The 12,932-nt window shown below is 38.0% G+C and overlaps 2 protein-coding genes across 4 annotated transcripts in view; one reads left to right on the top strand and one right to left on the bottom strand.

The window, feature by feature from the left end:
- The window catches only part of LOC148953258 (dopamine receptor 2-like), a 257,773-nt gene that overhangs the window by 29,096 nt on the left and 215,745 nt on the right, over nt 1–12,932 (top strand). Inside the window, exon 2 of one of the 2 annotated variants that reach the window (XM_089088425.1) lies at nt 11,565–11,683. The exons of the other annotated variant lie outside the window; for it this stretch is intronic. The gene's annotated coding sequence lies outside the window, so the exon portion shown is untranslated. The remainder of the gene's footprint in view (nt 1–11,564; nt 11,684–12,932) is intronic. 2 annotated transcript variants of the gene reach the window in all.
- LOC148953260 (uncharacterized) overlaps nt 1–12,932 on the bottom strand; it is a 138,113-nt gene that overhangs the window by 41,416 nt on the left and 83,765 nt on the right. For both annotated transcript variants that reach the window (XM_089088428.1, XM_089088429.1), the window contains exon 3: nt 10,118–10,165. In XM_089088428.1, the coding sequence (XP_088944554.1) occupies nt 10,118–10,165 (48 nt within the window). The remainder of the gene's footprint in view (nt 1–10,117; nt 10,166–12,932) is intronic.

Here is a 12,932-nt window from a genome sequence, read left to right as displayed (position 1 = left end):
AGTTCACGACTTTCAATCAGTCTATTTTAAGCAATATCACATACAGTGTTTTCAAATGGTGAATTACATTCGGTAACTGCCAAATAAAAATCACTTGGTTTATAGTCATAATATGCAGTGTTGTCACAACGATGTCGTAGAAACCAAATTGTCTTGTTACCCCAAAAGTTGAATCGTACAACTGGCTTCTCCTCCCAGAATAATTGAAATCCACGACGATACCAATCTGGTGGAAATAAACTAAAATCACGTTTGGGGTTCTTTACAATCCTAGCGGGGTGAGCATTCTCCCACTGTTCAAATTTATCATAGTGACAATTGGAGCACAGGTGCCCTCTAGGGTGAAAGTCACAAATCTCCTCAAGACATGAATTACATCCTTTAATTTGTACTGCATAGCCTCTATGTAATTTACACGGATTACATAATTTACACTTTTCACTATAGTCATCAATAATTGTACAATTCTCACATTGAGTCCAACTGCCAAGAGTGTACATGCACAGTGGACATGTATAGAAAATTTTTTGGTTTCCGATGTCAACTCTCTCACAGCTAAAACGAAACTGATCCTCGTTCGATAAATTCAGTGAGGGGAATGGGGAGAGGAGTAACTTTGTGACGTTACCTCTTTCGAAGGAGAAGCCATCTACATTGAATCCATTGGCAATGTTTTCAAAAGTATATCCACAACCAGCCCTCTGATTGGCTTAGAAGGAGACACGTGATCATGTTTCCTATTCCTGGATCATAACATTCTCCCCTAGCGTGCACCTGGACGAACAATAACAACACGAACAAATAACTCGACCTTGAAACATCCATCAAAGTGAGAAAATTGCTGTTTTTCATTCGCAGTGAGAAAAACCATATAACATCCTTAAATTGTTGTACTCGTCGGAGATATTATATAATCAATTGACAAAAACCATAAGACATACATAAATTGCTGTTGACATCCATAAAAAACAACAAACAAATTGACCAACACTCATAACCGTCCAAGAAACATCCATAAAAGTGAGAAAAATCCTGTTTTTTCATTCTCAGTGAGAAAAACCATAAAACATCCATAAATTGCTCTACTCGTCGGAGATATTATGTAATCAATTGACAAAAACCATAAAACATCCATAAATTGCTGTTGACATCCATGAAAAACCACAAATAAATTGACCAACACACATAACCATCCAAGAAACATCCATAAAAGTGAGAAAAATCCTGTTTTTTCAAGTGAGAAAAATCCTGTTTTTTCATTCTCAGTAAGAAAAACCATCTCCCTAGGGACTCTATGCCCATATATGGTGTGGGCGTGGGACCTCCTGACCCCTTTCTACTCCAGCAATGCTTCTAAACAAGTTGTAAGGTCAGATTCTGAAGTTTTCGTAAGGGATCCTCTGTCGGACAGCACAGTGGGAATGGGCTGCTTTTCCTGCTTGAAAAACTCGTCCATTTCGCTGTCACATGAATGGCAGGCAATGTACAATCTACCAAACAAAGAACAACTGTTTTTCAGACTAGAAATCTCTTGTTTCACCTTTGACGGTTTCTTGGCTATCACACTTGTGAATAGTGGACTACGTTACTGGGCATGACCATCCTCGTTTCAAGGGTAAGAGGGTCGTTTTCTGATTCAGCAAATTGATTGCCCCTTCCTTCAATGACTTGAAGAAAGTCCTGAATATGGCACATGAATCGCATCTGTAATTTTGTTGTGTCCTCATGATGCTTCAAGTTTTCTTCAGAAGAAGGGTTTGTGAAACTTTCTTCATACTCTTCAACGGCCCTTTGAACATTGGGACCTGATGTGATCCGTCGAAGCTTGGCATCTGGGTTTTCGTTGAGTCCAATAAAACCTGCTGTTCCTTTCATTTTCTCGTTCATCTGTTTATGCGCTTGATCCATTGCCATGGAAGAAAAAGTATGTTTTGTCTTTCGAACTGTGAAGTTTCCTTTCATAAACTCACAAAATACAGCTGGGTTCTGGGTACTGAGGGCAATCATGTCTTGAACGTGCACCGACAGCCATTTGACGTTGTTCGTGTGGTCCAGAGTGAACATCCACGGCAGAATCTTTCGCAGAGCATCGACACAAAGCATAAAATCTAACTGGCGGATGGATCGTACGAACATCAACAAAATCAGTTCAATATCAAGTAAAGGTGAGCACTGAATTCTTTTCTTGATTCACACCATTCATCAAAAGATATCACCTCATTGTCGCTCTCTTTATTCTCCGCAGCATACTCATCATATGCTCGGTGCCTAAGGATATGAAGGACTGAAGCAGTTACTTGGTGAACGTAACAGGACCTAGTAACATGCGACCCTTTAAGAATGGCATCTGCCCTTCCTGTCGCTGTGACATCACCTTGGACGAGAAATTCGTCCCATTGAGATACTTTCATCCTGTGTCCTAGTACTTTCAGGATATTCATTTCTATGTACAGGCCACCGGAAACGACGATAAACAAAATTTCCGGATGTATTTCTGGGAAGTTCCACTGTATCAGTTTGGCCAGCGCGTGGAGCGGCTGATCAGTTGTCAAAACTGGAGTCTGACCTGGGTTCAGATACATGACAACTTTCTTAACCAAATCCATAGTGTGAAGTATCATCGCTACTGAATGCGCTTGATCCTTAAAAATAGATACATAGTACAATCGTGCTTTTTGGCTTGTCCACCGTCGGTTGCCTATTGGAGTGGAATGCAGCCCACAAGACCGGTATCGAAGCACTTCCGTTCTGTTTCTCTGCTACTTCTTCAACAAGATTTAACCAATCTTCTTCTACGTTCACCTACTGCACTCCAGTGATCGATGGTTCATCTATCGGTGTGATACGAGGGACCAACGGGTGTGCTATGTGTAAACAAGCAGCACAGATAGTGCCAAGCTTTTTCTTCAAGGTGATGTCAATGTGGCATAGCATCCGTATCTGAGTAAATTGATAAAATAGCCATAATGTCAATCTATACACGTTAAACGCTTACCTTTTCATCGTATTATCCGGTTCGGATTTGTTTACATACTAAATAATGAATCATCGCCGACTCAGTTTTTTGGTTCATCGACTATAGCACCGAGGGGCTACTGACTTTAGAAATATGGGTGAACGGAGAAACAGCAGCAATGTTTCTGGCAGAGTAAATAATTCTTTTGGAATTTTTAAGGATACTGGAAATTTTTTTTTAGAAAAAGATAAAAATCGAAGCCCATTGTGACCATTTTAACCCCATTTACCCCCCCCCCCTCCTAAGTTACTAGGACACTCCGAGAACTTTCCATTACTTTCTTTTTTTTCTTTCTAACATTCGAGAATAAAAACCGAATGTCGATTTAAAAATAGCAAAAACAAACATTTCCCATTTCCCTTTGCTGGTTGAATTTCACCAACGCCCCCCCCCCCATGCTGGTGAAATAATCCAAGTACTTTTGCATGAGTTCCCTTAATTTTCTATCTAATAACGAATATACTCGCCAAATATCGAGCTGAAAAAGGCAAAAAGATACTTTTTCGCATTTTCCCCCTTTGGGCGACTTTTACCCCCTGTTTCCCCCCTAAGGGTAGTCGGATCGATTGTGTCCCAGTCTCATTCGAAATAACACATCAAAAAGCATATGTGGACCAAGTTTCATACTTTTTTTTCCCAAATTTACACGAACCATCCTGTTTTATGGACTAAGCGACTAGACTATCATAGGCAGCGCAATAACGTTGCCTGAGTAAAGAACGATATAGGTACGATGTATTATTATTTTTTTTTTTTTTTTTTTTTTTTTTTAGACCAGGGAACCTTGTATAAAAGGAGCTGTCATAAAAACTTCAAAAAAGGTTCATTCAATTGGAAATAGAAAGGGCTAGTGCCATTTTTAATAGTGAAAGTAAATGGAGGGCAACCAGCCCCCCCATGCCCATCATTTCCCCTGACACATCGATTTAAAATTTTGAGATAGCCATTTAGTTTACGGTAGTTAAAAGTTCTGAAAATTATGTTTTGAGTATGACCATGCCCCCCCCCCCCCGGCCCTCAGGGCATGGGTTGTAAGTTATGCCCTGGGGGCATATAAGGTTTCAATAGAAAGGGTGGTCGTATAAACTTCGGAGTTAGCTCATTGGATTTTTAATAAGAAGTTCTAGTGCCCTTTTTAAGAGTTACAGTGATCAGAGGGAAGATATTCCTCCCCCCCCCCCACACACACAAACACGTCGTATTGTCCCGAAATGCATCCAGTTGAAAGCTCAAATAGCCATTTTATTCAAGATAGTCCAAAGATTATATAATAAGGATTTGGGGATGAAACTAACCCCCAGAGACTGGGGACAAGGGTTGTAAGTTTTACCCCGGGTGCACTTAAACGTTTTTATGGAAGGGATGGTTCTAATTTAACTTTAGAGGAGTTTCATTTGGTTGAAAATTGGAAGTTTTAGTTCCCTTTTAAGAGTCAAAAGTTATGAAGCCTAGCCCCCCTCCAACTACCCATTGCTTTTACCAAACGCATCTGTTTAAAATTATGAGATAGTCACTGTGTTCAACATAGTCCAAAGAACATATAATATTACCTCTAAGGTTGGCACAACCCCCAGAGCCTTGATGTAAGGGTTGTAAGTTATGTCCTGGGGGCATATAAGGTTTTTATAGAATGGCTGGTCGAATAAACTTCAGCCGGGGCTCATTTGATTTGAAATCAGAAATTATAGTGCCCTTTTAAAGACTCAAAAGTGATTTGAGAGCATCCAGTCCCCCCCTTCAGGCCCCTAATTTCACCAAGCGCATCCCCTCAAAATTGGAAGATGACAATCTGTGTTCAGGGTAGTTGGAGGGCCTTGAAATTATTGTCTTTGAGGATGACAACCACTCTACAGCCCTCAGGGCAAGGGTTGTAAGTTATACCCTGGGGGCATATAAGGTTTTTATGGAGAAAGTGGTCGTATATACTTCAGAGAAGTCTCATTGGAAAGATAATCAGAAGTTTTAGTGTCTTTTTAAGAGTCAAAGTGATCAGAAACAGCTTCCTCCCCCCCCCCCCACGCGTCGTGTTTTCCCGAAATGCAAACAACAGAGATTTTGAGATGGCCATTTTATTCAAAATAGTACATAGTTGGGGTTCTTACAAACAACCAAAGCCTGGGGGCAAGGGTTGTAAGTTATGAGCCGGGGCATTTAAGGTTATTATGGAAGGGATGGTTTTATAAACTTTAGAGGTGGCTCATTTGTTTGAAAATCGGAAGTTCTAGTTCCCCTTTAAGAGTAAAAAGTCATGGAAGTCAACTAGCCCTCCCCTAACTACCCCTCTATCATTAAACGCATCTTATTGACATTGTGGGATATCCATTTTAAAACAAAATAAACATATAGCAATAGCTCTAGGGTTGACACAACCCCCAGAGCCCTGGGGCAAGAGCTGTACGTTATGCCTTGGGGGCTCATAAGGTTTACATGGAATGGGTTGTCACATAAACTTCAGATGGGGCTCATTTGATTTGAAATTGGAAGTTTTGGTGCCCTTTTTAAGAGTCAAAAGTGATTCGAGAGCCACTAACCCCCCCCCCCCCGTCCCGCCCATAATTTCCCCCAAAAAAACATTAAAACAAAGTTTTGAGGCATTTGTTTTTTTCAACACTGTTGAAAGGTTCAGTAATTATGCGTTTGGGGATGTCACCCCCCCTCCCAAGGCCTCAGGGCAAGGGTTGTACGTTAGGCAATTTATTCATTACCACTACTACTACTACTACTAACAACTCACTGCAGCACCAAGCCGCCTGAGGCAAACAAAGCTACGCATGCTCCTCCTCCATCCCAATCTATTCAAAGCCTCCCTTTTTATACCCTCCCAGGAAGTTCCCAATTCTTTTAAATCTTTCTTTATGACGTCCTCCAACCCCCCGACGAGGACGACCTACTTTCCGTTTAGCCAAAGAAGGTTGATCAAAAAGGATAATTTTCGGCAATCTGTCATCCTTCATCTTTTACAATATGCCATAGCCATCTCAACCTTTCTTTCATTAGAGCCCTAGAAAGTGGGATTGAATCGCATTGTTCGTACAGCCTATTGTTTGAAATACAGTCAGTCAGCCGGGTATCCAGAACAATCCATAGGCAATTTCTCTGGAAAACCTATAGCAAATCTTCATCCGCTTTTTGGAGCGCCCTTGCTTCTGACCGATATTTAACCACTGTCATCACTGTAGCTTCTAATATTCTAATCTTGGTTTACAGATTTTTTTTTTCCTATTCTTCCAAACTTTTCTTTTAACTGTGAAAAAACACCCTGAGCCTTGGCTATTCTACTTTTAACATCTTCACTGCTCCCAGCGTCTTATACGGGTTGTTTCCTAGGTCAATGTTCTCATAGTTCCCAATGGTATATTTTGGAAGCGACAAGAGTACCTGAGTAAATAAAAACACGGTATGTACACCCGAGTTTTCAAATTATTTCTAATATCTTAGGGATGGCTTTGAAGATGGAGTTGAAACTTTCAGGAAGTCGGGTGGGATAATTGGACTACAAATTTTAACTTAGAGGAGTTTGCAGAAATAAAAAATACACTCTGTGTATCTAGATCTATGCGATTGAAATAGTCTATCTTCGATATCCCGAAAGAGCCCTAAGATATGAAGTTAATGCCTATTGGCACTCTTGGGTAAAGAAAGGTAGAGGGCAGGGCAAGGAGACTCCTAATTTTTGTGTTGGGGGAGTGTAAACAGTTTGGTTTCGGATTCACCAAAACATTTATGAACTAAATGTTCTTGTCAAACTTCTAATCTACGCACAGTAGTGCAGTAAGATAGATCAAAAGGCACTATGTTTCACCAGGTTATCAAAATGGTGAATCTATAGCACCTCGAGAGTGAATTAGGGTCTCAAGTTGAAACTTTTAGGGCTATAGGAGAAGAAAAGAAGGAGGGACAGAAAGTTTGAAATTTGTGTTAGAGTAGGGGAAACTGGCAAAAATCTTATGTTTCCGATCCACATAAACATTTTTTTTTTCTTTAAGCCCCTATGAGAATTAGAATTTATTCACGTCTAGTGAGGTAAATCAAAAGACATTGTGCGATACAAGGTTATCAAAAAAGCGCATTTACAATATCTCTGGAATGCGTTGGAATATAAATTAAAGCTTTCAGTGAGTATTTTGGGGACCAAGTGGACTTCAAGTTTGAACTTGGGGAGGGATCAGAGAGGGGGGTTTGAGCTGAGAGACGGTATCAAGTTGACTTATTTAAGTTTTATTCAGTCTTAATTGTAAAAATAAAACTAATTCAACCATTTTAATATAAAATAAAGCGAAGTTAGGCCATCGCCCTTTTAATGACATGCACATAAATATTAAAAAGCAAAAGCATTCAACTGACTTGGAAATGTTTCTCCGAATTTTGCCTTAAATCTTCGGTTGAAAGTTCCCACAGTGAAATACCTTAATATATATATGTCTTTAGTAGATATGCTATGAGACTCCAATGACGGCTATTGAAAAAATGCGACGACCTTTGGCATAGTTCCTCAGGTTTTTGAGAATCTGTATTTTTTTGTTATAAATTAAATGGAAAGACAGTGTTATAGCAGCTACAGTCATTTGAGCCTTTGCTCCATTGATTCCCATCTCTGGCTAATCATATTTTATTAAGACCCGTTGGATATTTAAGATAGGACCACGTTGAAAAGTTTCCTACATACGATCAATATTTATGTTTCTTTCAGAATTTTCTCTTTTTTCTTGTTTTGCATTTTTACAAATGTCTTTATATGTATACATCTATTAAATATGAACTAGTCTGATGAATCAGACCAGAAACTAGTGCCAAATAGCAGGTCAGAGGTGTTTGACATTTGGCCAAGCGATTAGAGCAACACTTTCCACCTAAAGCTTGTGAAGGAATTTCATTATGAATTGAGTAATAATTGAAAGAGTCACTTTTTAGTGCCACTAAATCGTGGTCACCAATTAAAAAATAGAAAACTGCCTGTGCAGATACTTGTTAAAGGTCAAGAATAAAATTTTTGACATTGGAATAGTTCAGGATTAGTGTCTTTATATTTGAAAGGTGATCGATTCCTTGATCGAATTAGAAAGATAATGTGGTCTATAACAGCAAAAAAAAAAAAAAAAAAAAAAAAAAAAACACGAGGAAAAAAATCAAACGGAACTATTTTAACTTCACTTTGCCATTAGATTTACTTTATATAGGACGAAACATTTAATGGGAATGGGTGAATTTGCGACATACCTGTTGCTTCTTAAGTGGCTACATGAAGTAAATACTAGCCTTTCAGAACAGCTCTTCTGATCTTAGTTAATGCGCCCTTGATTTTGAGCCGTCCTGTGTAAGGTTACTTCGATTGCAGTTTTCTTTTTCTCCACGGTCATTTGGGCTCTGGAGGGTTGTGTCAACCCTGAAGGTATTGTTATATGCTCTTTAGACTATTTTGAACAAAATCAATATCTCACAATTTTGATCAGATGCGTTTGGGGAAAAGATGGTGTCAGGGCGGGGGGCGGGGGGGGCTACTTGCCCTCCAACACTTTTTATTCTTAAAAATGAACTAGAACTTTAAACTTGTAATCAAACTTGCCTCTTCTATATTTCACACTACGGCCCCTTCCATAAAGAGCTTATGTGCCCCGGGGTACAAAATACAATCATTGCCTCTAGATTCTGTGGTGTGTTGTCTACTCCACATGCCTTTTTATGTAACCTCTGGACTGTTTTGAAGAAGTTGCTATCTTAAAGTTTTTATTAGACTATTTGGGGAGAACAGACCGTAAGAAGGGGGGGGGGCTAGATGCCCTCTGATCACGTTTACTCTTAAAAAGGGCACTAGGACTTCTGATTTTCAATCCAATGAACCCGCTCCGAGGCTTATACGACCACTTTTCCCATAGAAACCGTATATTCCTCCGGGGCATAACTTACAATCCTTGCCCCGAGGGCTGTTGGGAGTGGTTGTCATCTTCAAAGGCATAATTAATCCATTTTGACTATCAAAAAGGGACACTAGACGTAGCAATTTCCAATTGAAGGAATCCCTTTCGAATTTTCAACGACAACTACTTCTGGGTGTAACTTATAACCCTTCCCCGAGGAATTTTAATTAGATGTGTTTGGAGAAATAATGGGCGTGGGGGGGGGGGGGCTGGTTGTCCTCTAATCACTTTTGACGATAAAAAAGGGCACTAGCCCTTTCAATTGCTAATGAGCCCCTTTCGAAGTTTCTATGAAACCTCCTTCTATATGAAGTGCCCTGGTCTTAAAAAAAAAATAATAACAATAATAATACATTCTGCCCACTTCACTCTTTACTTAGGCAGCGCTATTGCGCTGCCTATGATAAACGTGGTAAATTAAAAATGAGGAACCTCAATAATATGATACAGTTTTTTCTATGCCAGAGTGTGAATCGAACCCGAAATGTATAGTTTTACTGGATTAGTCATTGGAAATTGATTTGATATTCCCTGGCTCCTGCCAATCAAATTTTCACAATACAAGTTTTTTATGGGGACAGGTGAAAGAAAGCTTGTTAAATTCGTAATTTAACAGATAAATAGCCTACTTTGGATTTATATTACACTTTATGAAAACACAAAATAACTGTTAGGCCGATTTCCTACAAGAGATTTAAGATTTTTTCTGGTAAGGATTGACAGCAATAACCGAAAATAAGCCAAATCAATGTGGTTCACCGTTGCTCTAAAAGGAGAGGAAGGAGAGGAAAACCCCGTATAAAGTAAAGAATGTCTTGGTGTAAAGAATGTAAAGAATGTCTAAATTTGAATTTAGGGCATGATTGTACTAAACAAATTATTAGAGTTTAGCTTTGCAGAGGAGAAGCAAAAATGGGACTTATTTCACTTGAACGTTAAATCCTTAGTGTGAAAATAATAAACCCAAAACCTACCAGTTTCCGAATTAACCATATATCTGAAAATATTTGTTTTCCTTACTTCCTTTGTCGATTTGTATTTTGCATCCATTTTAAAGCTTCGTAATGAATAGTAAAGAAATCACTCATTTAAATTTGAACCAGATGTGAGGTTCAAGAAAAATTCAGTTGAGCAATTAAACTTCTCAAACATATCCAAAAAAGCATAAATAATAAATTCTACTTACGTAAATAGTCAGAAGCATAATCTGGCTGCCATGGTTGTTTAAATATTTCTGAAAGCAAAAAAAGCGGTAATTTTGTGATAAAATTTAAAAAAAGAAAAACTGATGAACTTGCCTTGAAACAATAACTTTTAAATGAACTTGCCCTCAAATAATAACTTTTAAATATGAACTTAAATAAAAACAAGATGTTTTTAAACTAAAATAAGGAAGTACATTAAAACTATAAAAAAAAACGAATATAAATTGTTCTGTATATGAGGAGGGTCAACCCTTAGATCACAACTCTTTACCCTAAAGTTTAATTAGCAGTTAACTGAAAGCATTTTAGAGTTCAAAATATAGCCAATTAGAAATTATATTTGTTCTATTCTCCAATTACCTTTATAAGCACTTTGTCTAAGGCAGTGGTTCTCAAACTGTGGTACGCGTATCCCTTGGGGGTATGCAAAAAGTTTTAAGGGGTACGCGGCCGGCCAAAAACAAAAAAAAACCTTTAACTCTAGGACTGGCAATTTTATTTATATTTTAGCTATAGTTTAATTAGTACCGGTAACTGAGAAAGGGTACCTAAAACGTATTGTGGATAAAAAGGGGTGCAGGCTCTAAATAAGTTTGAGAACCACCGATCTAAGAGTTTTGTTGTTTATAGGAGAGGTAAATAAGTAAAGCCTTTCAGTCTTAAGGCGTATTGAAAAAAATACTTTTTGTCACATAGTTCTTCTATTGGAGTATTTACTCTTGAAGTATTGGTGGAAAGAAAAGATAAAATTTAGCGTAAAGAGTGGGTGTTAAGGGAGCAGCAGCCTTCCTCGTATACAGGATAATCTTTGTTTGTTCTGAGGATTAATAGCACTCTTTGCTTTCATTTGAAAATTCAGTTGCTAAATAAAACAATTCTTTTTTTGTTAAATAGAAAAAACAGGGGTAAAAGTGAATCATATACCGGGGAAAATAGAGGTTGATGAAAAAGAGTATGAAAAGTGTAATTTAAGGTCACGATGGAAGAGAGGGAGAAGGGGGAAGGCAGCCTGAGATATCGGAATAACCTAAAAGGTATAAGAAAATTGACATGTAGTATACTTCTATTTTTATACCCTGGTATATTTTGGAATGCTCAATTTTTATATAATATTGATAAATTAAATTTTTTGAAGAAGTTATTTTTATTAAGAGAAGAGTATGTGACATTAGATAAATTATGAGATATTTTTAAAGAAAATTTGAAGGTCACTGAGAGGACAGGGGATGGGATTAAAAAAAATAGAATTTTTTTTTATTTGTTAAATTTCTATTCATTTTTAAACACATGCTTAATGTAATATACATGTAAAGAGAGCCCTTACTCCAACTGCTCATTTTCCGTACATTAAAGTTTAACTTGTACATAAAAATGCTTCAAAAGTGAAATTTGCACTTGAAAAAGTTGATCACGTAATGTTTATTTTAGGAGTGACCTGAAATGCTAAAATGGTTTTTAAAAAACGATATCTATAATTTTAGAAGAAAACTCACCAGAAAAATATTGCTCCTGGAAAATGCCTTTTCCCCTCTTCCACGTTTGTACAGGTAAGCACTCGATATGAATTTCATTACAAAAAACAACCACAATTAAAAAAATAATAATAAAAATATTTAATAAATAAATATCTTACCAATACTAAAAGGTTTACATAGAAACTAGCCTACAATGCTCTTCAACTTGCTGCGTACATATTTTGAGGCATGGGTGGATTCACGATTTTTTAGGGGGGGGGGATAGGTTGATCCGATAAACTTGCGTTAGGAGCAAGTTTATTTAACGCAAACTTGCGTTAATTAAGTAAATTACACTACTTTGGACTACGTTAGGGTGGGGGGGAGGCGCCTCCCTCACCCTCCTCTGGATCCGCCACTGTTTTGAGGAGTCTCCTCTGCCGCCTAATAGCATCACATAAATGTAATTCTGACCTCACACAAAAATATTTCTGCGACGATATGGAAGCCATTCTTCCATTAGCATTGAAATTCATTTTGTATTAACTATGTGCATGTTTGGGGACGAATGTCGACACCTTGTTGCAGTATGACCTTTGAACCGAGAGAATGCTTGTATAGCTTTTCGACAGTTCTAAGCCGAATGGCTATCTCAATATTTTTGATGGCAGAAATCGGCACTTTGCCGAGGTAATATCTGAAACTTGTTAGACTATATACATACCTTTTCAATGATTCTAAACCGATTGATTGCTTCAAAATTTTGATTAGACAGCATATCAGCCCTTTTGGGGCCAAGAAAATTCTTGGGGCTAGAAAATGACTGATGGCTCATGAGGCTGATTGAATGGTGGTTCCCGAATTCTTTCTTTGGTCCTTTTTTTTAATGTGGGGTACATGGATTGTTTCTCACACCGTAAAACAATGGTATGGTACATGTTCATTACATTGTCTGATCCTATGTTAAAGAGTTCAACAGTGATGCCATCTTAGCTTACAGGCTTTTCATTGCTCGACGATTTGATTGTTAATTTAAGTTTCTGAACTGGGTGGGGGTTGAATTTTAAGTTTTCGGTTGCGTTTTGGGATTTACGTCAGTATTTCAGGGTATTTGGTCACTGATGGCTATGTCTGTATTTGAAGTACCTTGTTCCTTTTTCAAGTTTTAGTTTCAAAAGTTAATCTTTTTACTGTCTTTTTCCAGGACCACTGATGTTTGCGGTTTTTGCTCTGAAGTTACCTTCTCAAAACTTCTCATCTCTTCCTTTTCCTTGGAAAAAACTCGTAGTACTTGCACTTCTTCCTCGAGTTATCCCGGCTTTCGGGGTTGAATTTGTTGCAC

Source organism: Artemia sp. Qi Xiang Cuo, chromosome 4, assembly GCF_049724085.1.
Source record: "Artemia sp. Qi Xiang Cuo chromosome 4, ASM4972408v1, whole genome shotgun sequence".
Lineage (NCBI taxonomy): Eukaryota > Metazoa > Arthropoda > Branchiopoda > Anostraca > Artemiidae > Artemia > Artemia sp. Qi Xiang Cuo.
The sequence above is the reverse complement of the archived record's forward strand: the minus strand, read 5'-3'. Positions and strand labels throughout refer to the sequence as shown.